Below are 25,992 nucleotides of genomic sequence, written 5' to 3'. Positions count from 1 at the left end.
GATGACACAAAATTAGACTATGACTAGAATCTAAGTTAGATTCAATTGATTCTCACAAAAAAAAGAAAAAAAGAAAAAAAAAGGTTAGATTCAATTTAGATTGCGATTATTTATCATTAATTATTACTTTTTTTTAAGTAATTGTTATAAATTAATTATTACCTTCCCATATTGGGCTTATAAGTGATAGAAGAATTTGATCTCAAACTTTATAAAATACCATTTGACTAATGTACTATGTGGCTGGCTGGCTGCTGCAACTAATTTTTTATTTTATTTTTTTGGAAATCACACTGTCTTCCATCCCACCAAATATGGACATATACAGTACACAACTACACACACAAAAAAGTATTGACATACATGTTTCATGTTTGTTTGAAATAAATAAAAAATAAAATACCCAACATGACCATACATTAAAAAAAAAAAAACAAAAAACATAGAAAACAAGGACATTTTGGTCATTACAACAACATACACCACCGTTAGTTTCCAAGCTCCAAACCACTCAGACTCCTTTCACATATAGAGAGAGAGACTCTGTCACGGCGAGGAGAGGCTTCAGAGAGAGAAAGAGAGAAAAGCAAAGAAAAAAGAAAACCCAAACACATAGAAAGAAAAAAGAAAGCAAAGCTAGGCAGAAAAATTTAGTACGTAAAAGTAATTCCAGATTTTCGTAGATCTGATTTTCCTCTTTCTTCTTAAAATAATTCAAATTCCCGAATTTCATTTTCCTCGATTCCGCGATCTTTGGGAAAAAAAATAAATAAATAAAGAAAGAAAAATATCAAGTGAGCGAAGAGAAAAAGAAGGAAGCGTAGAGTGCAATGTTCCGATTTCAAGAGGAGAAGATCCGAAAACGAATTTGAATTCTCAGAGAGAGAGAGAGAGAGAAAGAGAAAGAGATAGAGAGAGAGAGAGAGAGAGTTCGAAGGAAGGGTTTTTTGCTATGGCCGACGCTCTCTCAGTGATTCCCGCTTCCGTGCTCCGAAATCTCTCCGATAAGCTCTACGAGAAGCGCAAGAATGCTGCTCTTGAGGTCTCTTTCTCTTTCCTATGCCCTAGAATTTTAACAGTTTTGATCGGTTTTGGTTTCTAGGGTTTTTGATGGTTTTATTGGATCTTGTTGGAGTTGTGTATATAATTATATGTACATGTATGTGTTGTGTATGTATAGGTTGAAGGAATTGTGAAGCAACTCGCGGTGGCCGGGGATCATGATAGGATAACGGCGGTGATCAATTTGTTGACTACGGAGTTCACGAAGTCTCCGCAAGCGAATCATCGGAAGGTATTTTCAATTTATCGAATTTCGTCAACTTGTTTCGAATTTGTGACTGTAAACATGATTGTTTGGTTCGAATTTTGGTTACATTATGTAGGGGGGATTGATAGGATTAGCTGCTGCCACAGTTGGGTTGACTAGTGAGGCGGCTCAACATCTAGAGGTAACAACAATTATGCATCATTACTTTATAATATTGATTCTGGGTCAAGTTTTACTTTTACCAATTGATATATTTGGTCAAAGGGTTTTTTGTTTGGTGGCTTTTAACAATTGGGGTGGGGCGATTTGAACCCGGATATGCTATAGGTGCTGAATTGAAATGAGTCAAACCTTAGTGTAAATATATTAGCTTACACTAAGAATATGAACTGGCTGTAAATTGAAATGTTGCTAATCTAATTTAGTGATTTGCTAAGTAGAGATTCTGGATGGACTAGGAGACTAACCTTTTGACTTGAAGTGAAGATAGACTTATAACTCAATGTGTTTTGGTGGGAATGGTGCCTTGTCTTATATTTTGTGTTTTGAATTTGAAGTGTTGTTGCTACTTACTGTTACTGATATTTGTTATAAGACTGCAGAATGGTTATTGCTTGACGTAGGTTATAGGATTTAGCCTTAGTTGTGTATGGCAGGCCAAGCAATCTTGAGGGAGATGGATTTATTTAATAAATAAAAAAAAGAAGAAAGAAAAAGAAAAAGAAAAAAGAAAAAAAGAAAAGAAAATTGGCTTGGTTTTAGTATTGTTAAGTTTTAATGGGTGTAGAAACCCCTCATGTTATGACTTACCTCTGAAAGGTTGTCACTTTTATATGGATGTGGGCTTGCTTTATTATTTGCTGCTGTCCATTGGTTGCAGCTTACTCTTACATTTCAGCTTAACTTGTTGAATTTTGAATTTGTATCACTTAGGGCCAATCCTCTTCTCCCATATTCTAAGACGATATCTTTTACTTAAAAACAGCATACCATGACATTGTGTTTTATTTAGATTCATCATTCATGTTTGATAATACTTGGGATGTTTAATGTGTGTAGGCAAGACAAGTAAATCTTTAGTGTTTTGTAGTTGGACGGTATAATATACTTGGAGTGATATTGGGATTTGTGAGATCGATTGTTTTGAAGTAACACTGGATTTTCTAAAATTGGATTTCTATCTCAATTTTTATTAAAGAAATGAAAACTCAATATGTTATATGGTGCCATATAATGGAATGGGAAGTTGCTTCTTTTTATTAGTGGTTCTTCAAATCATGCTTTCTATAGTGTGTGTACTGCTTAGAATTCTATAGATATCGATACTCAATGGAATGTTGTGTGCCAGTGATAAGAGCTTACATTGCATTTTACTAACTTAATTTGGTACTAAGTAGTGACCAACTTGTGGCATATATATCAACTAGATAATGTGTTTGCGTATTTTAGTACTCAGGATGAGATGATCTTTGTTCTTTAGAGGTTTTCAGCTGTGCATATTAGACACAAAAATACATTTTAAACACTGAAGAAGACCATTTTACCATTAATCATTATTATGGAAGTGAGTCGTAGTGTTGCTGGAGTACTCAAAAAGGATATACCTGTTGGTTGTATCACATTATAAACATTGTTGAACATTTTATTTTTCCATTTGTGTTTCCCACCTTCCTGTCGCTATAGTATTGATAATTTTGTTTTTGCTTCTGATCCACCTACCAGCAAATTGTGACTCCTGTGCTTGACTCTTTTTCTGACCAAGATAGCAGAGTTCGGTATTATGCTTGTGAAGCTCTATATAATATTGCAAAGGTGAGATTGGATTAGCAGGATTATATGTAATGGTGTTTCTTTGGGATTGGTAGTGGGCTTTATACATTATCTTTTGGTGGTGGTCTGATGCACAGGTTGTAAGAGGGGATTTCATCATATTCTTTAATAAGATTTTTGATGCCTTATGTAAACTATCGGCAGACTCAGATGCCAATGTACAAAGTGCTGCTCATCTTTTAGATCGGCTTGTGAAGGTAAAAAATTATTCCTTGATCCTCCTCATTCTTCCAACTCATGTACAGACTAAAACACCAAGTAGATTGTTGGGTTGTTCCCTTAGTTGTCTGAAAATAGGCTTTCCTTTTCTTTATATCAATTCTCAGATTTTACTATAATGAAACAGGACATTGTTACTGAAAGCGATCAATTCAGGTGCGCCATCTTCTTGCTCTTGTTTTAGACCTGTTGTATTTTTAAGAATCAAATATCATCGGATGAGTTTGTGAACTGCTTTAACAGTGTAACTTATGCGGCTTTTAAAGTTATTTTTTCTTCAGCATCGAAGAATTTATACCATTGCTGAGGGAGCGTATGAATGTCCTAAATCCCTATGTCCGGCAGTTTTTGGTAGGCTGGATTACTGTATTGGACAGTGTTCCAGATATTGATATGCTGGGCTTTCTTCCTGATTTTCTTGATGGTAATTGGTCATTATTCAAAACTAATAAGCTTCTTTGATAGTTGCTCTCTTCTTTAAATGCATTTGAACTTACACATCCTTGATAAATCTCAGGTTTGTTTAATATGTTAAGCGATTCTAGCCATGAAATAAGGCAACAAGCTGATTCAGCTCTTTCGGAGTTTCTACAAGAGATCAAGAACTCCCCAGTAAGGCTTCTGTTAACAATGAATGCCCAAATCCCAGTTTTGTTGTTTAGTATTCCTTGTGCTGTTACCAAGCTATTTGAAATCTTGTGCAATGCATTATCCTCTTTTCTTTTCTTCTGATACTGTTGGAATCATAAGATTGTTGCACTTTGACTCTAGCTTCAAACAAAGAATGACTTTATCATCAGTCCCAATTATTTTGACAAAAACAAAATATTTTGTTCATTTGTAATTTTCTGACTCGAGCAGTGCTACTCTTGAAGTCTGTAGATTATGGTCGCATGGCTGAAATACTGGTGCAGAGGGCAGGTTCTTCAGATGAATTTACTCGGTTAACAGCTATCACATGGGTAAGTAGAACTGCAATTCAGAGAGTATTTCTACTATTTTTAACCAGTATCACTCTTTGATATGGTTTTTCTATCTGATTGTGGAGTGAGTATTTTCGCGTATTTTCTTGATTTACAGAGAATTCGCTGCTTCATTGTAAATTTTATTTTATTTTGTTATAGGTTTTTTTTTTTTGGGGTTTTGTACAGATAAATGAGTTTGTGAAACTTGGTGGGGACCAGCTTGTGCCTTATTATGCTGATATTCTTGGAGCCATTTTGCCTTGCATATCTGATAAAGAGGAGAAAATTAGAGTGGTAAGTTGTTTCATGCTTCCCCACTTAGTGCTTCCTTTTTTTTTTTTTTTTTTTTTTTTTTTTTTTTTTTTGTGGGGGGGGGTGGGGGGGTGTTTCTAACTAGTTTATGCAATAAAATATTTGATTCTCCTGGTCATCTAAATACATTAATATTTGTATAAGGTTGCTCGTGAAACAAACGAAGAGCTTCGTTCAATCCAGGCTGATCCAGCTGAAGGATTTGATGTAGGAGCAATCCTCGGTATTGCAAGGAGGTATAGTTTTTGAAACCTGGGGAAAAAAGTGGTATGGAAATGTAACTTGTAATTTGTACTTTTATGGGTATATGTAGCATGTCTCCGTCTAAGGAGCTATATGAGAGGTGCGTACAAGAGTCCCTTGTTTATCTTGGTTACAATGATTATTCTAATGGTTATTACTGGCTATTTTTACTGATCAGGCAATTAAATAGCGAATGGGAGGCTACTCGAATTGAAGCATTGCATTGGATCTCAAGCCTTCTTAATAGACATCGCTTTGAGGTAACCGCCTGTCTATGAATCATATCTATATCACGTTAGATGCATGTTTCCTGCCTTTTGACTGACATCATGATGGTTGTGCTTGGTTCAAGGAATTTGCCAAGCGAACCTATTTCTAATGTGGGAGTTTAATGACAACTGACTTCCCAAAAGGTCCCTTGGGATTTGAAGTGATCTAGATCTATTATCTCTTTGGCCAAGAGCCTTGTAGCTCAATTGGCACCTCTTGGTGTAGCGAACAAAGACGTCTAGGGTTCAATCCTCCCTCCCCCAACTATCGAATTATCAAAAATAGATCCATTATCTCTGTGCCTTTTAGTATGTCTAACTGCTCATCTACATTCTCCTCTTTGATATTATCTCATTATAGGATTGAAGAGAGTCTACTTTTAAATGCTTATTCGCATTTTCCATTGGAAGTATGTTGGTTTTATACATAGGACTCCCAAATGATCATATCCAGATCCCTAATTCTTCACTATATGTTTACATTAGGAGAGTGGGGAGGCTACACTAGAAAATATCATAAAGACTTGGTAAAAAATTCAGTATGAATTCTCCCCAAATGAGTGGCTTTCAATTAGCTTGGGCTTGGCTTGCGAGCTGGCCTTACTAAAAGGCTCGTTATGGAATAGGAGCCAATCCTGAACACAACACACTTTGGCTCAGAAGCTTGTGAGCTAGCTTTTAATAAGTTAATGATAGGCTTTGTCAAATGAGGGACTAAATGACAGTAAATCCCACATTGGAAAGAGTGCAATTGAGTCATTGAGGTGATATATACTGTCTATAATTTGCTTTCTCCACCTTTTCAATTTGCTTGGACTTTCATGGGAATGAGGCCCATTACATGGAGTTGATATATTGAAATTTAGCTTTTAACTTTTTAAGTTTTGAAAGGGTTGGGCTTTAAGGTGCATTTCTTATCCAACCCAAATTAGATGTTGGCTTAAAATTGTTGTTGCCAGGAGCTTCTAGGGGCAACTTGCCTGGGCTCATCAAGTGGCTTGTGAGCTTGTTTTCACTAAGCTGAGCTTGAGCTTATATTTAATGGCTTGTGCTGGACTAAAGCTTCTGGTTGAGGTGAGCTCAGGTTTAGGTTTTTTTTTCAGCTCATCGTATTTGGCTTAGCTCATTTCCAGCTCTTGAATTTGTGAATAAGTGATGCAGAATATGTGTCCTATGGCTAAGTTGTACTTACAAAGAAAAGAAATGTAACCTGATATGGTTATATAATACTCATTAATCCCCATCTATGTCTATGTTGCTGGGTAAAAGTGAGCAGAACAAGCGAAGAAGTACTAAATCAAAGGAAGGGGTGAAAAGTGTAGTCAGCTTGGTGTTACCAATTAACTACTGGGCAATTTCTCTTTGATTGGTTGTTTTGCTCTGAATTTATTTTTGTAGTTTTGTTTGGTGGACCTTTCTTTGTTAATGTCCATTATGTTTAAATTCAATTTTCTTCCTGAAACAGGTCTTAAGTTCCCTCAATGACATATTTGACTCCCTTCTGAAAGCGCTGTCAGATCCTTCTGATGTGGTAATTCTTTTATCCTGATTGTACATTTTCATTTCTGATTGTATAATGAAGTTGCATTTTCTGTTGAATTTCACCATCATCAGTAATGTAGTTGGAGTTATTTTTATTTGTGGCTTTGTTGTGATCTCCATATATGTAGTCTCTCACCTTTTCTTTTCTTGAATCTTTGGGGATCAGCTATTAGTTCATAGTGAGATAACTCAGCAAAGAGGATAGTTAGAAAATGATGTTGTTGATGAGGAAAACAGGAGGGTTAAACTGTATGTTTTGTAAGTGAGAAATTCGGGCCTATTAAAAAACTTAAGTCATTGAGAGTTCTTGGTCTTTTGCTGGTCAGGTTTGAGAATGTTAAGAGTTTGCAAATCTCCCAGCTAAAATTTTGTAAAAAATGAGCAATAGTCTGAAATTTGACCATTGTCTTTTGGGGGTGTGGCCAGATAATTTACAGTTTCCATTGAAACAATTCAGCTATTCATATGAGAAGTAGCCTCTCTGCAGGCTTTCACACACACTCACAAACACTATATATTGAATGTAATATGTTTTGCATATGTTTCAGGTGTTGTGTTATAATATTTCAAAGTTCAAGATTTATGTATTGCATTTCTTTGCACTTCTTTTGGGAGTTGGTAGTATGTTATAATTGTCAAAATATGGATGGTCTATGAGCTCATATTGTTGGTCTATTTATCTGAGATAGATGCTTTAAATTTTTACAAAGAGCAATTTATAAATATCAGGTTTGAAAGTGGTCTTGTGAAACTGAATCAAATGCTGGCACTTCTACTATTTGTAGCCTTAGGTTAATCCTTAGAACGTGTGCTACTTATCTGAGACTGCATTTTGGTAGTGTTTGTAGTTAGTGCCAAAAAGAATCATTTACTGGCTTCAATTTTTTCTTAATTGCTTGGCTATTAATGATCTTCCCAGGTTGTGCTCCTTGTTCTGGAGGTTCATGCTGGCATAGCAAAAGATCCTCAGCACTTCCGCCAACTTGTTGTTTTCCTAGTTCATACTTTCCGGGTAGATAATTCTCTTCTTGAGAAGTGAGTTTCATTCCTTATCTTTTCTTGCTTTCTTGTTGCTAGTCTTGTACTGATTCTTTATCAATATTAACTTAATCATATTATTTCTTCTGTGATTAAATCTCTTGTTTCATTCTTGATTTTTTTCCTCAGGCGTGGTGCTCTGATTATCCGCCGGCTATGTGTACTTTTAGATGCTGAAAGGGTCTACCTTGAACTCTCAACCATACTAGAAGGAGAATCGGATCTGGATTTTGCATCTATTATGGTTCAGGTTCTGTTGATTGTCTGAGAACTTGTATAAACCTGTAGTGCTTTGCTTGGTTATAATTTTTTGAACATGAAGCAACATCATAAGATTGTACGTTGAGTTAAGATGGTGTGGCATAACTGGGACATCTAACAGTACATATCTTTTAGAATGCTTTTCTTTGCTCTCTTTTAGTTATTATTATTATTTTTTTTTTTAATTTTATTTTCTCTTGTCTGTGTTGATTCTTTAGCCACTTAATGTAGGTGAATTATTGTTTATCCATTTGATTCTTTTATTTTATTTTATTTTCAGGCTTTGAATTTGATTTTACTTACATCCTCTGAATTGTATGAGCTTCGGAATCTTTTAAAACTTTCACTGGTGAATCCCGCTGGGAAAGACTTGTTTGTTTCGTTGTATGCTTCATGGTGCCATTCACCCATGGCAATTATAAGCCTATGCTTACTAGCTCAGGTGAGCGTTTTGAGTTATTCATGGCATCTTGTTTCATTTTCAATCTTCCTCCCCCCCCCCAACAAAAAAAAAAAAATGTAGCATTTAGTGATCTTGATTGTCCCACCACCTCTATGTTCTTGTTGCATTTATTGATCATCTTTTATCTTTGCTTGGCAGACATACCAGCATGCAAGTGATGTGATTCAGTCTCTGGTGGGGGAAGATATTAATGTCAATTTTTTGGTCCAGCTGGATAAATTGATTCGCTTGTTGGAAACTCCTATCTTTGCTTATCTTAGACTGCAGGTGCATAAGTAAAAGACAATTGTAGTGACATACATTCATACCTTATGGGTCTTTTCTCTTGGCAACATCAAAATAATGCCTATTATAGTTATTTCTGGTCAAGTCGTTAACAAATATTAATATGTTTTTCCTATGAAAATGTCACATTGAGAGTGAGTGAAAAACAATTAGGAATAGGCTGGCTTGAGTTGGAGCATATTTCCTTTTAAGGAGGTCGAGGGGACCAATATTCGTTTTGTAGGATGCATGGTGTGGAGAAGTGTGCTTTGAAGGGGATTTTCTCCCGATTTGTTTTCCATTAATGTTAATTTTGGCTATCTATATATGTTGGTCAGGTGGAGTGTTGCATTTGAATTTTGAGGATTGTTTGGCCTGTTTAGGATGGAAAAATATAGTCAGTTGATGCCCTTTGTCTCTCGTATGATGTTCAAGGTTGTGAGATAGGAGAAAATGTGATGTGTGGGAGACCAACAATCACAAGATTGAGGTGAGAAGTTTTCTCTTTGGTGCTGTGTGGAATTAGGGGGAATGGTTGATGAGGTTTTCTTGGAAGAGAACTTGGCTAGTAAGGGCTGTACTAAAGTGGTAGCCCTTGTGGAAGTGGAAGAATTTTGCTTTCAATATCTGTTACACGTGCAAACAGTGGACCATTTTCAATCTTTTGGAGTTTATTGATCATTTGAACTTCAGTATCTCTTGTATTTCCCCCCCTCTTATTGCAGTGAGTTTTCAATCATAAACACATTGCACTTTTGCTATCAATATAATTCTTATTACCTATAAAAAAAAAAGTATTTTTCCCCCTCTTGGAGAAGGGTGTTATTGTTGTACTTCCCTTTTAGGGTCTAATGAAGTAATGAATGGTTTTATTCATTAAATTTCTAATGTTAGTTCCTGGTTTGAAAATTTAGAAAAAGGGGGAAAAAAGAAAAGAAAAGAGAAACTATAGCATAAGCAACCACTTTCTCTACCTCTAAGAAAAGTTGAATTTGAAAATATACTGTTTAAGCATATTTGGAATATGATCCCTCACCTCATGTGGGGTATTTGGAGAGAGAGGGATGTGTGTAATTTTGAAGTGAATGAAAGATTGATTCACAATTTGAAGCTTTCATTCTTTCAGATTCTGTTTGAGTGGGTAAATGCTTCGGGTGTTTCTACCTTTAATTCTTGGCGTGATTCTGCTGTTTCCACAGCACAATGCTGTGTGCTTTGTTTTCATTGTATTTTCTCATTTCTTTTTCGATGAAGTTATTTACTTATCCAAAAAAAAAAAAAAAATGTTAAAGCATTGCTTATATGTGATGGATGTCCAATCAATTAATAATTTTTTTTTAATCTTTTATTTATTTATCTTGCAATAAAACCCTTGTACACGGCAAAGATAATTTAATGCCTCTTAGTGTGTTTGTACAGTGGCGTGATGTATGATCTTTTTTCTTGTGCTGTCTGTATTTGGTGCATTAAAAAGAGTTTTTTGGCTCTCAGTACAACAACAACAACAAGGCCTTTGTCCCAAATTTTGAATTTTGGCATCCTCAGTATCTAATGTTATTCTTGTACAGAGTGTTTAATGGTGGTGCAGTTTTTCTTGCAACTAAATGGGGTTTTTTTTTAGTTTATGTTCCTGCTTTTGTCTTCCCAATTTACAATTGATATGTTCTGGTGCCTGACCCCTTTTATGGTTCTTGCAGCTTCTTGAACCTGGAAGATATATATGGTTGTTAAAAGCCTTAAATGGCCTTCTGATGTTGCTTCCCCAGGTATGATTCTGGAAGAGTTTTACTTTCATTCCTTCCCCTTTGTTAATGACAATTATGTTGCCTGCATTAAAAACCGACTTATACTTATCAAAAAAAAAAAAAAACCGACTTATACACTATCATGTAATGTAAGTAGTTTTGTACACACTTTTTTTTGGTTTTTTTGAGAAGATAGTTGTGTCCTCGCGTGTATATAAACACAATTAATCCATGAAAAATATTTATTTATTTTATTCTCTTTATCTTTGTCATACTTGACAATTTTTTAAATAACTTTTTAGCCAAATGCCTTGTAATGATGAACAATCACAAACATGATACATTGGGATTTCCAGTTTTGAGTAATTGGAACATAAAAGTGACCACAAATTAGGATGCATGGTCAAGTTGCAGTTAGTGAGGTGGATAGGGATCTGGTAATTCGAGCTGGAGCTGCAAATTAAAGAGCCTGAAAACAAAATTTGCCAAAACATATAGAGTTCATCTAACTATAATCAGTATATTGCACTGTTTAGGAGTAGAACTAGAATACAGATTATTTTCCAGCTGAAAATGGTTTTATGTTCCTCTTTTTCCTGGGAAATCTTTTTGGTATTTGGATCTTGAGACCCAAGTAAAAGAGTAAGGTTCACATCAAGGTGATTTTCATCTGATTGTTACCCCAGCTATTGGGCTTGTTCATACTAAAATCTCAATGCGTCTCAGCCCAAACAGATTAATCTTGCTCCTAACACTAGCTGCTTGGTGGCGATTATTCCAAAATGCAATATATATGTGTGTGTGTGTGTGTGTGTGTGTGTGTAAAGTGCTTTAATTGTGTAGTTAGTAATTAATGTTTACCTTGCATTTGACTCTTGATCGCAGCAAAGTGCCGCCTTCAAGATACTACGAACGCGTTTAAAAACTGTACCGTCGTATTCCTTCAATGGTGAGCAATTCAGGCGAACTTCTTCAGGGAACCCCTATCTACATCACATGCCAAGTGGATCTCAAATCACTGAGGATGGTGACCGAATGCAGGATGGTGGAAATTCAAATAATGGAATTAACTTCGCTTTAAGGCTACAACAGTTTGAGAAAATGCAGTACCAGCACCGTATGCATGCACAAGCACAGGCACAATACCGCAACAGTTCTACCACTTCATTATCAAAGGTTTCATGATTTTTTTTTTCTTGTTATTCTTACTGTCATTGAGCTTTATAAAGATCTGAATGAGTGTTTTCTAGAAATGTGATGAAGTGAGTTAATTTAACAAATGGGATTTTTGTCATGTTCTCATGCTCACAACAAAAGGAAAAGGAAAAAGATACCGGTGAGCTTTAGCTCAAAGCATTAGGGGTTAGACTTGAGGCTGAAGACAAAACATTGTCAGTAGGGCTGGATACTTTTGTTCTTTCTTTTAACTGGGGTCAAGGGTTGTGTGGGGCTAGAGTGACTTGACTTTGGAGCAAAGTTTATGTTGCCTGCCTCAAGTATTTGTGATAAGGCACTGGTTTTTTTAAAATTTATTTATCATCTTCTACTTATAGTTTTCTGTCTCAACTTTTACTGAGTTTTGTATTTAAGGCTGCTATTGCTATTCTTGCAATCATATTGTTGTGTGTCAATATGCAGGAGGTGCAAAGAAATGAAGAACCTCGGCACCCTTCTTCATCAGACACGAGTGGGCCTCCTTCAAGATCATCAAAGAGAGGCCCGGGGCAATTACAACTGTGATGATTGTTGCTGCTTCCTGGTTCCTGCCCATAGTCAAGGCTAATTGTACACCGGTCTCAGAGGATGTCTGACCCATGGATGAGATCTAGTGTAATCTGTAAAATTGTATATCGTAGTAGTTTGTTTTGTTAAACTGTATGGAGGTTGGGACGGTTAAAAGGGTTTTGAATTAAGATGAGCTTGGATTTCCTGAGCTATTCTTTTTCCATAGTAAGCAGCAAGATATACCCATGTGGTTCTGTTGTTTTTTATTGAAAACCACGAGGGCTAGAGGGAGATAATTATTTTAGAAGATACAGTCTGTTTTTGTTATGTTCATCTGTTACAGAAATCTTATAAAATAAGAAATTAGCTAATTCATGTATACAAATCCTACAGAAAAATTATGGATGTGTTATAATTATTTTTATCGATTTTCAACCACTAGTATATTGTGTGCATGTGTGTCATCCATTTTTTGAATAATGCTAACGAATAAATTGTGTTACAGAGACTCTCTCTCTCTCCCCCCGGTACTCAAAATTGAATAAGGAGAAGAAGAAGAAGAAGAAGGCATGCAGCCTCCCATTTTATATGAAAAAATGCCAATAACAAAGAGGTAACCAACCGTAGATATCTTCAATGATGGAAGCTAATGGGACCAATCAAGAATAGCAGATTTCCTAGGGGCCTCCTTTGCTGTCCAAACTTAAGTTAGCTCTCCCGTGTGATTTTACACAACACGGCTACTAGACTAGAAGTCTCATTAATTTCTTGCACAACATCAAGATTCAGCTCCAATCATTCAATAGAGGGAGTAATTATTCAATACTCTCTCCTCTTACATGATATTAGATTCTACTAATTTTTTATGAAGAAAAAAAAAATAGTGGAATCTAATATTATGTGAGATGAGACAGTATTACATGTAATTAGATTTTACTAATTAAATGTAAAGTAAGATTTATCCTTTATATGAGAGGAATGAGAACTTTAGGGTTAATTTGCTTACAATAGGTTTGGGCCTTTTGAACTATAATATCTTTAATACCATGTCAGATTAAAGGTGTAATGTTAAGTTTGTTAGGTCTTATATAATGTGTCGAAACAGGAAGTGTGCAAGACATGTTTGAGCCAACGAATTACAACAGTGATAAAATTAATAGACACCAAATGCAGGAAAATGCTTCGACAAACGGAAGCATGTGCGACAACAAAGGTTCATTCTGAAATGTAATCCGATGAACAATTTTTGTTTGTTAATAGCACCACCCTCCCTTGCCATATTCAGTCCAAGAAAAGGATACAATTAAGTCTATCAGTTTCTCACTTCATTGTCTTATAATTGTCAATTGATATTCATGTTGTTCTCAGTTGATTCACCTTGCAAAATGCAACAAATTTGTTCTTGGAAGAAGTTGCTCAAAATAATGCAAAACTTTTTCAGATAAAGTGCATTGGAGTCTTTCCAATGCGAGAGTATGTGGCACAATGTTTGTACCATAACATTTGTATAAAATGACCAACACTGAGTAAGAGAAAAGTTTTATGTTAATATGAAAGTGATTGTCCATTACTTATAATTGACTATTTTATTAAGTTGACTTATTATGCATTATAATATTTTGAGAATAAATTTCACTTATGTTACACATCTTTGAACCATACTAATACATTGAATAAATAAATTAATTAATACGTTAGATACAAAACTTTAATGAGGTGGAAGACACTTCATGAAAAGATTCTCATAAATGATCATAGGAACACAACTATGATATAGTGGATCTTCTCATAAAATGATCATAGTAACACAACTATGATATAGTGGATCTGCAATACGAGTTGTTTTAACTTTAAAGACTTTAAAATGGAGGCAGAATTTGCTCTCAAGCAGCTCATCAGCATAAGGAGTTTGTGAGGCATCCAAAGTAGACAATGATCTTAGTGTCAACTCTCTCTCTTTGTGATTGGGAATGTTTTCAAATTATCATTTAATTTGGAGAAAACCTATTTCATAATGCGTTAGTCTTTTAATTTTGAAACTGGTGATAATTTTATCATGTATAAATAATGGGTTTTAATTCCTTCAAATTAAAAATGTCGTCGTGTCACTAAATGCCATGACATTATTTTGTTAGTCGATAGCTTTTACTTGAAATTTTAGAGACTAATGACCAGTGTCATAGTCAAAGTCTTCCAATTTTGAAACTAGTGATGGGTTTTCTCATGCATATATAATGAGTTTTGAATTTTAATATTAAAAACGTTATCACGTCACTTAAAAAATGCCATGACGTTGTTTGTTATGTTAGCTATGTAGGCATTGAGAAAGTTTCTCAAAAAAAAAAAAAAAAAAAAAAAGCTTGAGAGTATTTTCAAATGATAAAATAGTCTATTAAATTCGAATTGTTAAAAATGCAAATAGTTTGAAAAGTTGTCCAACTAATAATATTGTTTCAGATTTATAGTTATTTAAAAAAAAAATCCCATATGGGAGGAAAAAGGTTTTTGTGAGAGCACTAGATCTAAGCCAAGTCAAAGTTGTTGTGAATACACTGTTCTAAAATACGAAGTGTTGTGAATTGTGATCGCAGAAATACAATACAGGTGGCGATGGAGAAAGGAGGTAAAGTGTTTTCTGCCTCTATCTATCTCCACTAACGCACATGGAAAGCCTGATTTCAAATATATCTCTTTTTTCTTTTTGTATTTTCCTTCTGTTTTCTTCCTAAACATTTCGTGAGCTATTTCTTCATTTATTTTAACCCATTTCCCGAAACACCCACTAATTATTTATTTATTTTTCTTTACAAGAAGAGTATCTGAAAAACTGTTGTCTTTTTTACTTTTAGCTACAATATCTTTTACGCTGTTTAAGTTTTGGTTGCTTTTTGAGTTTTTATTATTATTTATTTTTAAACTTCAATAGTTACAATAATGTGGTGAGGTGATTTGAACTCATATCTCTATTTAATGGAATATGCAAGAAATGTTATTTAATTACAAGACTCTTGATAAAAACTTCGTTTTTATCTTTGGTTAACAGTGAAAATGTTACTCAACATTGCTATTGCAATTAATAGTTGATAGTGTAAAGTTTGATACTTAATTTTGTTTTTATCTTACCCAAGAGTCAAAGTAGGGCCTAGAAAAAAGAAAAAAGTAAGGCCTAGAAAATCTCTTGAGGAAAATGTTGGTGGTCCATGTTGGAAAAATTTTCTTTTTGGATGAGTAAGAGTAATTGTATTAATAAAGCCAATAATTGTATAATGATTCAGGTAGCAGTTTAAGTATACTGTGTACATGTTATATACCCAGGTTCCAAAATTTTCTTTGTTAATGTCTTGTTTGGGGTTTGTTTGATTTGGTTTCTTCACTTTTTATTCTCTGCTATATCTCAGTTGTTCTTTTAAATTTGTAATTTCTCAAATGGGTATTGGTTGGATTTGGGACCCTGGTTAACTGCATGTACCAGTCAGACCAATCAGTGGTGACATGTGCAATAGCACTTGTACAATATCCACATTCCTGTTTCTTTCTTTCTTTCTAACCTGCACTGAAGCTTTGTTTAGAACATACAATGTTTTGAATACACACTTGTTTCTTTGTGTAAATTCTTGGGTGTAGCAACCTTGAAATCAAAGGGAAAGGAAGGTAGTTTTAAAGGGAAGGATGACAGCTCAATGAAGTCCAAGTATGGAAGGAAAGTTCATATCAATTTTGAAGGTTAATGTTTTCTTCTTTTCCTTTAGTGTATATTAAGTTTGTTACTGGAATATGCTAGTCATAAATATGCTTATCTTCTTAATCTTGAATAATCATTTGAAGGAAACTTAATCGTATTCATTAATTTTCTCTAATTGGTGGTCTTGCTTTTATAGGTTTCCCTGAACCTAAAACTCTTTCTTCACCAAAATATGTAGGGAAGGATGACACTCCATTTCCAAAAGGTCCAATTTTGATGATTGTTTTGTTTGGTTGTTGCCTGTTTATGTTGATTTTACCTTTCCATGCACAATCAATGATCGATTACCTCCTGTGTTGATTTCCCTTGAAAGAGCTTCTCTTTTTTATTTTTAAATGTTTTAAAGGCTATTCAAGCAAAGGGGGAAAAGGAGACAAAATTGCTAATGGTGGAAAGACCCCAGCTAAAGAACCACAACCACTGGAGCTTAACATTGAGCTAGGTGGGTACTTGGATGTATGTTTTTGGTTTACAGGCATATATTCATTATTTTGTTGAGATAATGAAAATTTGGCCTCTTTATGTGTTTGAATGTTTCACTTGTTAATACTGTAGATTTTATGGTTGTATACTGTGAATTTTTTCTTGGTTTTGGAAAACTTAGTTCTAGATCAATTTCTTAAGCTGGGGATGTACTTTGGTAGGTTAACACCATGTTGTGACATGTTTATGGTGGCATATGCAGAGCTACCAGAAAATGTCAAATGCATGAGCATGATGGATTGTGAGGCTGCAAGTATTTTACAAGGAATCCAGGATCAGATGGTCACATTATCAAAAGATCCAGAATTGAAACTCCCTGTGTGAGGAACACATTTTCAGATTTTGCTATTGAATATAAATTAGTACATTTAATTAGTGATATAATCTGTCGTTTGTTTCCAGACCATTTGACAAGGGACTGCAGTATGCCAAAAGGGGTGTCCATTATACAAATCCCCAGTCTGTTAGAAAAGTTCTTGAGTATCCTTGAACTTCACTTTTCAGAGCATTTACTTTTTTATTTTTTATTTTTAATTATACTCATTCTTTAGATTTGCTTTGAGTGTGTGTTGACCCATCACTTCTTCTGATGCGTCATCCATTTAAATCACCCATATGCTGTTGAATTCTTAACTGGAATAAGGACTCTCACAAAACATGGCGTTTCCAATAGCGAGGTTTCAATCTCAACTTGAGTCACTTAAATCTTAAAAGTCATGCAGCACTCTTATTTTCAGTTTTTTGACTGCAGTTATGTGAGATTGCCAATGTTGGTCCAGAGTCTGTTGATGAAGTTTTTTCTCTGGTTCCATCCTTGAAGGTATGATGTCTGGGTTTGTAGTTTTTAGATAATGATATGTTAGATTGCTTACTACGCTAGTGTTTGCTTACTGTTCATTTCTAGTTCTATGCTTGAGAAAGGTTGTTTATGTGTAATAACTAAACAAGTAGAAAATCTGCAAACCTTATGCTTTCTATATCAATAACTGCAAAGGTAGAGCTGATATCTGTTGAGCAATTGGATTTTTTTTGTAAGTTAGTAGAAACAAGCCAAATTGGTGCTTAGTGTATTGATGACTATAGTTGCAGAACTGACATTTGTTGCGCCACCAATTATTTTAAATATGAATGTTAATATTTCCTGACTTTGGGGCTTAATATTCATGCCATTCCCTTAATTTCTTTTGAATGACTATATGAGTGAAAAATTTTCAGTTGCTGATAATGTTGTCATAATCTGAATGTGTTCTGCCATTCAGCAAATCCCTAGGAAAGCATCTGGTATTGCAATTAAAACACTTACTAGTTTCTACAGCTCTACCGTGGATTCTCTCTCTCTATATATGTTGAGCTGTAGTTTAATAGGCCAATGTTGAAGGAGACCCAAATTTTAGTGCTACATTCAACAATTCAAGAGACTTTGTTCAGCTCACTGAGTGCCAGTCTACTGGAAGAATTATTTATGGTTATGTTCTTTTGTGTTGTGGTTTTAAAGCTACTATCTGGGGTGACAACTTGCTGTAACTATTTTTTATTTCAATCATTTGAACATGATACACTACATATTTTCTCACAGGCTAAGAGAAGCAAGCTTAGTGAACCCCTCAAAGGTGTACTAAGTGAGCTAGCTAAGCTTAAAGAGTCTGCTAGCTTGGCAAGTCAACTTGAGGAGGAAAGTCAACATGGGGGAAAATTCACATGAGGATTCCTTTGTGTGGTGAAGCAACAGCAGCTCTACTTGCAGTTAAGATAGCAATCCAAACGAAATTTGATTTTATGATCTTTGATGGTTATTCGACTTCAGTATTAAATGTAATTAATGGCAATCTCTTTGATGTTCCATGGTTAATCAATGGTATTGTAGCTGATATGAAACTTTTGTTAAAAGAACTGTGTAGCTTGGGATTTGGTACACTTATAAATCCATTAATTTTGTTGCTTGCAATGTTGTGAAATGGACTTTTGATGTAACTCTTTGGGCCATTTCCCATCTTCGTTCTTCCTGACTGGCCTTTTATCCCAAGAGAGAGATGGGCCGTGCCCTTCCGTTGCTTTTTGTGTTTTATAAATTAATTCATTCAGCCCAAAAAAAAAAAAAAAAAAAAAAAAAAGTGGACGTCATGGACAAAATATAGGTGTGAGAACTGAGAAAGCCACAATGAACAAATGGAGTGTGAACCCCAAAATCAAGGCATTTCCAATATTCCATGATGCATGAAAGAGTAGCAAGGCTGTGCTACAAAACGGAGAACAGCTTCATGGTGGTAGTTAGAAAAATAAAAAAGAACTATTAAAATGGAAATGACCAAAAACTTTCACTAATGATTGTGGGATGCAGTTAATGGTGGAATTGAAGGTAGTGATTCATTGGGTCATGTAGACTCCATTTGGCAACCATTATAAATATGTAGCTGTGTATTAAAGAACTGTTAGATTTAATTTAATTGTAAAACTATTGTTAAAAGTCACGTGAGATATCTACTTCTAAGACCAAACTTTTATTATATGACATTAAGTTCTTATTGTCCTGTTTCTCCCACACACACACACACACACACACACACACACACACAAACACAAGTCTTGTTGTCCTGTTCCACATCCATGCTCCTAAACTTCATGTAAGGATGTCAGAGCTGATACACCCCCACCACGCAGACGAACCCATCTTCCTTTCTTTCTGCACCAAACGATTCTTATTTCTAGCTCTGTAAAAGCAATTGATCTCATGTCTGTAACCCCCACCAAGTATCTAAGGAAAAATGTGAAAGAAACAAAAATCTAATGTAAAAAAAGGGAGATATCTAGCATGAAATCTTAAGGTACATTCTAATATATTTTTTGTTATTTATTGATTATTTTGCATTAGTTTGTAGTCAATGAGCATCAACCTGCTCAGATTCTTCGGCCATCTTATATTGACTCAATTTATACATTAAACAATTCTCTTGCCTTGAATAGATATACAGGAATTCATAAAGTTCACAAATTCAAGTTGCTATGTTAGTATGATTGGAACCATACAAAACTGCAAATTTACAACCACAGCAACATGCTATCACAATCAACAAGCAATTTGTTGGAAACTTATGCAAGCTCGTACAGACTGAACTATCATATTACACCTCATTGCGCCTAAATATACATAATTTTTTGTTGGTCAACCATCATACAGAGCCAAACCCAACAACTTTTCTGTGCACCTCATCATAGTTTGAAATTGTGTGCCTAAAATTGCATGAACAATAGAAGATCTTGAGCAGCTTACTCATTGTTCTAAATCTGGTGTCTACAAAGCATAGATCTTCTCAAGGTCAGAGTTATAGTCATCAGGATCTGATATATTTGCAGAGTGTGTCCATGAGAAAGACTTGCTCCCACCAGTCCTTTTGATGCGTCTTTGGGAGTCACTGCGGAAAATCCCGAAGTGTTGCCGGAAAACAAAGTAGCACATGCTTGCAAGAGTCCCTACAAGAATTGGAGCTCCCATAATGGTTATAGTTATAGCCATCCATGAATTTGGCTTTCCAACAACAAGAAAAGCTATTGACAGGAACGCTCCACAAGTGCAAGTGCAGGCAACCCACATTAGCTTGTTAACAACAGACACAACCTGCCTCTGAGCCCTTGTGTCCCAGGCCACCAAAGTGATCTGAACCACAACAACAGCTAGAGAAATGAAGAGTGAGGTAGCATTTAAAAGGCAGAATACTCTGAAAGCAATACTATTAGCTATGTTAGCCTTCCCTGCGTTTGATTTATCTGTAAAATATTGGCCAGGCAAGTTGAATATGGCCAAGAAAGCTATTGAGGCAAAAAGAACAGCAACGACTGTGACAGAGTTTGTGGTGTTCTGAACAGCTTCTCTGTGGATTTTCTTTAATTCTTTGGCAATACCAGAAACTCGTCGACGGGTCTGTTCATGTTCTTTGAATTGTGAGTGCACCTCATGCTTTATATCACTGACAGTCCTTTTGAGTTCCATTGCTTCATCCATTTTGCCAACATGCCTGGCATACTTAGCACCAGCTTCAGTTAGAGATTCCTTAATTTCCAATGCAGATTCTCCATACTGCAGTTTATCTGCCAAATCCATTGCAGTTTCATGCTGATTGTTAATCGCGTTGACATCAACAGATGCATAGGTCAGCAACAGGCTTACTATCTGAAGAATTGAGAACAATATTCAGTACAGGAAAACAACTAACACAACTACAGAGGGAATAACAAGCACATTTAAAGTGCATAAAGCCTTCAAATATTTGTGATCAAGAATGAACTTAAGAGGATATGATATCAAACTTCTAGTTTCTTCTAGGATAAAAGTTGTACATATAAATGTGGTAGTGGAATCAGACAGGCAATTTGATAGGATGAAAACCCTTTAAGTTGCTATAGTCTTTCTAATGATGATTGGTATTGAAAGTTTCTACTTCCTCATCCTCTAAGTTAACCAAAATTAATTTTTAATATTGATGTTTGCCTTTTCAACTTATCTCACTCAAATAACAGGAAAATCGAGCTTCCAACATCAGTAGCTGAAGAACTGGTAAGGTTTCCAACAGCCAAAAGGTGAATAGGCAATGATTAATAGCTGGTAAGAGGCACCCAATAAGGTTAACTTGATGCATCTACTTTATAGATCCACTTTCATAGTCATCAGTAAATGCTGACTCATAAAACAGGTAGTCTTTTCATTTATAACTTTAAGGCCTCTTTAAGGAAGTGATCGCTTTATGCTTTTCCTAATCCTCTTCCTCATCTTAGATTGCTACCACGGACACGGTTATATGCTTCTGTTTAAAGAGGTGGTACAGTTAATGTGATAGCTAAGAGGTGATAGAGATATTTCACGTAGGTAGTATGAACTATGAAAGAGTCCAGCAGAAGGGTCCTTGGCAAGTGGTACTGAAGGTGCAAGATGAATTCTCACAACAATGAAATGGATAGCTCCTAATCTTACTAGTTACTACTGTAATTAAAATCAATACTAACTGCAAAAATGTAAAAAAAGAAAAAGAAATTCTAGAGGAAACAAATGTGCCAACATGTTTTCATCTTTAAAGTCAGAACAAAAATACCTGTGAACGGCCTTTCCTTGTGGCCATGTGCACAGCTGTATTACCCTTCTTATCACGTTCATTCAGAATAGAGCGATCAGCTTCCAATATCTCCTCAACTACTGAAGGACACGTACCTTTCACTGCCATATGGAGTGCTGTTTGACCCTTTTTATCTTTGATGCTGACTATTCCTGGATCACGGTCTATAAGTGCTTTTACAATTCGAAGGAGGCCATACCTGGCAGCTGTGTGCAATGCAGTTTTCCCATTTTTCCTTACTGTGCGAATTAAGCTGGCATCAGCATCCAAGATGGCATTCACTACATCCAAATGGTCCTTCACAGCAGCTGAATAAAGCGGGCTGGTGTTTGAGGAGTCACATGACTTACAAAGCTCAGGCCAAATGCCCAAAAGTTCCTTCACAATATCTGAAGAAAATAACAGTCAAACACTACTCAAAAAGAAATCCTCTCTGTATTTGGGTAAGTGAAATATATCCTTTCAACACTACATAATAACTGTAAAATAATTTAAGCAAATGGTACTTAGAGTAAACTCCTGGATGAATGATGCTCAGTTTTACCGGCCAAATTATATACACTGTTAGGATTGTTGTAATCGCTTCAGTATTTTGATAGTAGGCTAAGACACTTATTTTCAGATAAAGCACCATCATGGCTTGTTGAATGCATGCAATTCACATCAGTTGTTTCCATGCATGGTTTTGAGGAGGACTACAGGCCATCACTCTCAAATTTACCACGAAGGTTATTTTCTACTCTCTAATCTCAACCTTAAATCTACAAAAAATGCTCAAAGCAAGGAATGCTTAGAATTTAGAACCATCGTAAGTCAGATTTTTCTTTCTAATACATCATTATATACACCCCATTAAAGGGGTAAAAAGCTTTGCCAAAATGACAAAGATAAAAGCATTCCTCCACAAGTAAATAATCTCATTTCACAGTTTGAGTCTGACGCTAGATCAATAAAATCATTCGCAGTTCAATGATTACAAGGTTCAACAAATTCACTCATATGAAACAAGCTCTTCCCTGAAACACAAAAGCCCAGTACTACATGAACTACTTCCTCACACCCAAGTCCAGAACAGAGCTATGCATCCAATCAATTAAATTTCGATCTCCTACAAATCCAATCATATCAATACAAAATTTGATTAGATCAAGAGAACCACTTGTAAGCCATAATATATATGCACAAGAAATTAGCAACGATTAGGTATCACTTAGTCATAATTCTCAAAGCACTTCAATTGCTTCGCAGAGCAAAAAATACACTCATATTTGCTGTTAAAAGCAAGAGTAAGTACTAAACAAACTGACTTAAATCACTCACTCTTACCATTCTTTCAGCCAAAGCAGCTTATATTTCTATAACTATTGATCCATAAATCAAATACAACCATGCAGAAAATGAAAATTTTAGCTAATCATTCATTAAAAAAACACAAAAACGAAAAATTTAGCCAATTCCCAACAATCCCATCAAAAGAAAAAAGAAAAAAACAGATACACGGACCTAAATTAAGAGTTGAGAGTTGAGAGTTGAGAGTTGAGAGTAACATACCCAGGTGGCCAAGCTTAGCGGCGATGTGAAAGGCATCCATATCAGAGTTAGACCTGATCTTGAGGGTCTGAATATCAGAGAATCTAAGCAAGTAGCTGAAAATTTCATGCCGATTTTCGGCTGCAGCCAAGAACAGGGCAGTCTCCCCTGCATCGTTCTGCAGAGGCATTAGATCGGAGATGGGGGAAGCATCTGATGGGTCATCTCCGGACAGCTTATCCAAGAGCTGCTTGAGGGAGTCAAGGTCGCCTGATCCGACGGCGGAGAAGAAGGGCTGGTGGGTGATGAATCGTAGAGCCTTTGATGAGTTTGAGACTTCCATCGTGTTGACGAGTTGAAGGCAAATGGTAAGTAGTAACAGTACTGAGTGATCAATAACTGTAAGAAGTTTCTATCTTTCCATTGATGGAAAGGAAAAAAGTTATCAAGAATTATTCAATGGGAAAAGAAAGACTTTAGAGAAAGTTTTCTTTGTGGGTTTGAAAGGAGAGAGGACTAGGTATGTGTGTGAGAGAGCGTTGAGGAAGATGAAAGAAGATGTGTGGGTCGGTGTGAACTTTTGTTTGTTTATTGCAACTTGTTGAAACTCTCAAGCATCCTTTCCTCTCCTTTGTTTGATTGATGATGTTGATGGTGGAAATGGTGGGGTCTATTTTTGAGGTGAAGCCCATGTGGATTGTCGTTTGTGGAAAGAGGAAGGGTTTGACTTCAAAGATTCGTTTCTTTCTATTATATATATATATATATATATATATATATATATGTGTGTGTGTGGGTGTGTGTGGAGGTTAGGCTAAAGTTACACGCGAAACTTTAATAATATTATACTAACAAATAATTTTTAATTAGATGTAAATTTTAATAAATTTATTATTAGATTACATTATTTTCGTATATTTTTCATGCTTGAAAAATTTTAAGGTAATCAAAGATCAACAGTAATGTTATCAATCAATTGTTTAAATTCAAGTTTTTGTAATTTGAAATAATGCATAAAAGATTAGTTTATAAATTGAATGGTAAATTACATTTAATTGACATGAAATTTGACATGTATGTTAGGAACATATAGAACATGTAATTCAACAGTTGAATTTTCAAAATATGAATTCAATAATAAGTTATTGAGTAGTGTAACATTGTTTAGAGTTATATTAGGTGTAATTTAAACTCATATCTCTCTCTCTCTCTCTCTCTCTATATATATATATATATATATATATATATATATATATTACATACGTTTTTGTGGGTCTCAGACTCACAATTCACTTTCAGCGACTTTTAACCATTAAACGTTAAGGTCAAGGTTTCCTTAAAAAAATAAAGGGTTAGGCTTGTATTTAGGGTTAGTTCTACTGTATACGTTAAGATACAGACATGTGTTTAAATTGAATATATATCCATATCTCAACATATTTAGTGTGAGTTTGGTTCAACTTTCAGGAGCTAAAATGCATGTTTTCAAGTTGAAAATCCAAAAAGTGTGTTTGGTAACGAAATGCAAATGCGTGTTTTAGAAAAACTTGTTTTCCAAATACAAAAGACTCGCACTTTTTTGTGCGGCAGCTGGGCACTAGTTTTTGCAAAAAGCTACAGCGTGTTATCAATATTATCGTTGGAAGCTACTGTGAATTTCCCAAATTGCCCATTGTGTTTCAAAAGACAGATCACGCTATCTGCAGTCCTCAGTTCTAGAACTAGATCTCATCTCTTTGCTACAGTGGATATTGCCAAAATGAATTGTGTCTTGATTCTTGATGAGAATCATGGAGTCACTAATCAACACAACGATGAAAAAGTTGCCTTAAATGGTGGTGCCGAAGTGGGTCTTGATTCTTGATGAGCCATGAGGCAAAGCCTTACTGCAAGAAGGAAACTGTGACTCACAAAAATCACTTTGTTGAAGTGTGGGTATTAGGTACTACCAGTAATATGTGAGAGAGAGAGAGAGAGAGAGAGAGAGAGAGAGGTAGGTGTTGAAACTTGAAAGAAGACAAAATGTAAAGAAGTGTGTGTGTGTGGAGGAAAATAGAGATAAGGGAGTAATAAAGAAGACAAAAGGTGAAGAAAATGTGGCTGAGAAAAAAATTGGAAAAAAAAAAAGAAAAAGGGTGTTGTGTTGGTTATACATCTGATGTGGGGGTAAGGGCATGAACAAATCTTCTTTTTTATTTATTTATTTATTTTTATTTTTTATATTAGAGTAATGTTATCTCTAAAGTATTTTTACAACAAATTTTAGTTAACAATAAATTTATTATTATTATTGTTATTAAGTAGTTTTTTTTTTATTTTTTTATTTTTTTATTTTTAAGTAAGTATTATTAAGTAGTTGATTTAAGTATGAAATAAACTCCCTTATATATACATTGTCTTTTTTGGTAATATACAATTCAAATCGTTACTTTTATAAGTACTAGCCAAGCAGCCTTTTAAAAAAGCCCAGTTTTATACCACACTTTTTGAAACCTCCACTTTTTCAAAAAGCTCAGTTTCAAAAAACTAAACCAAATTCACCCTTAGTAGAATTGACCACTATATACAAACCTCACCCATAAAGGAAAGGTTAAGGTTAAGGTTACTTTTTCTCTCGTGTTTTTTTTTAAAAAAAAAAAAGATTTTTTGGGGTTGGGTTGGAAAGACTCATTGACTAACAAACAACAGCTAGTTTTACAATTAATATTTATCATTTAGAGCACGACATGAAATTTGACAATACTCCATACCTTCAAAAATTTACTTATACGCTAGATCAGGTGGGTAAATCGTATTTCCACCTTCAAAAATTACTTACACACTACATGAAATTTAAGCATCATTACACGTATTTTCACACATTTTTCACCTACACGTATTTCTACACATGTTTTCAAATAATAAAACACATGTTCTTAAGTGCATGTACCAAACACTCCTTGAGACTTCTTACTTTCTGTTCATCCCTGGAATACATGGAACGAGATTG

The 25,992-nt window shown here is 35.0% G+C and overlaps 3 protein-coding genes across 5 annotated transcripts; 2 read left to right on the top strand and 1 right to left on the bottom strand.

Annotated features, from left to right (window-relative positions):
- The first annotated feature begins 502 nt into the window (after positions 1 to 502).
- LOC126717711 (protein VAC14 homolog) lies at positions 503 to 12,581 on the top strand. 2 transcript variants are annotated; one of them, XM_050419562.1, is made up of 20 exons: positions 503 to 1,042; positions 1,181 to 1,294; positions 1,386 to 1,451; positions 2,993 to 3,082; positions 3,178 to 3,297; positions 3,447 to 3,475; positions 3,601 to 3,743; positions 3,837 to 3,931; positions 4,195 to 4,281; positions 4,471 to 4,578; positions 4,741 to 4,832; positions 5,018 to 5,099; positions 6,574 to 6,639; positions 7,570 to 7,685; positions 7,818 to 7,938; positions 8,230 to 8,391; positions 8,551 to 8,679; positions 10,374 to 10,442; positions 11,307 to 11,597; positions 12,060 to 12,581. In XM_050419562.1, exons 1-20 carry the CDS (start codon positions 953 to 955, stop codon positions 12,159 to 12,161), a joined length of 2,172 nt encoding a protein of 723 aa, XP_050275519.1. In that variant the 5' UTR covers positions 503 to 952; the 3' UTR covers positions 12,162 to 12,581. The 2 variants fall into 2 exon arrangements, with proteins under 2 accessions (XP_050275519.1, XP_050275518.1); XM_050419561.1 differs by having other exon boundaries at positions 3,586 to 3,743.
- A 1,959-nt stretch (positions 12,582 to 14,540) lies between these two features.
- Positions 14,541 to 18,311, top strand: LOC126717709 (DNA-directed RNA polymerases IV and V subunit 4-like). Of its 2 annotated transcripts, none has more exons than XM_050419558.1 (9): positions 14,541 to 14,769; positions 15,771 to 15,869; positions 16,025 to 16,093; positions 16,235 to 16,330; positions 16,574 to 16,691; positions 16,774 to 16,851; positions 17,015 to 17,048; positions 17,123 to 17,191; positions 17,948 to 18,311. In XM_050419558.1, exons 1-9 carry the CDS (start codon positions 14,757 to 14,759, stop codon positions 18,071 to 18,073), a joined length of 702 nt encoding a protein of 233 aa, XP_050275515.1. In that variant the 5' UTR covers positions 14,541 to 14,756; the 3' UTR covers positions 18,074 to 18,311. The 2 variants fall into 2 exon arrangements, with proteins under 2 accessions (XP_050275515.1, XP_050275516.1); XM_050419559.1 differs by lacking the exon at positions 14,541 to 14,769 and adding an exon at positions 15,245 to 15,461.
- Positions 18,312 to 19,298: 987 nt separating this feature from the next.
- Positions 19,299 to 23,579, bottom strand: LOC126717708 (ankyrin repeat-containing protein At2g01680). Its single transcript, XM_050419557.1, has 3 exons — positions 23,025 to 23,579; positions 21,453 to 21,862; positions 19,299 to 20,536 (listed from the first exon to the last, which is right to left on the bottom strand). The coding sequence occupies exons 1-3, from the start codon at positions 23,344 to 23,346 to the stop codon at positions 19,661 to 19,663; spliced, it is 1,608 nt and encodes a 535-aa protein (XP_050275514.1). The 5' UTR covers positions 23,347 to 23,579; the 3' UTR covers positions 19,299 to 19,660.
- Positions 23,580 to 25,992: the final 2,413 nt, after the last annotated feature.

Source organism: Quercus robur, chromosome 3 (assembly GCF_932294415.1).
Source record: "Quercus robur chromosome 3, dhQueRobu3.1, whole genome shotgun sequence".
Classification (NCBI taxonomy): Eukaryota; Viridiplantae; Streptophyta; class Magnoliopsida; order Fagales; family Fagaceae; genus Quercus; species Quercus robur.
The sequence above is the reverse complement of the archived record's forward strand: the minus strand, read 5'-3'. Positions and strand labels throughout refer to the sequence as shown.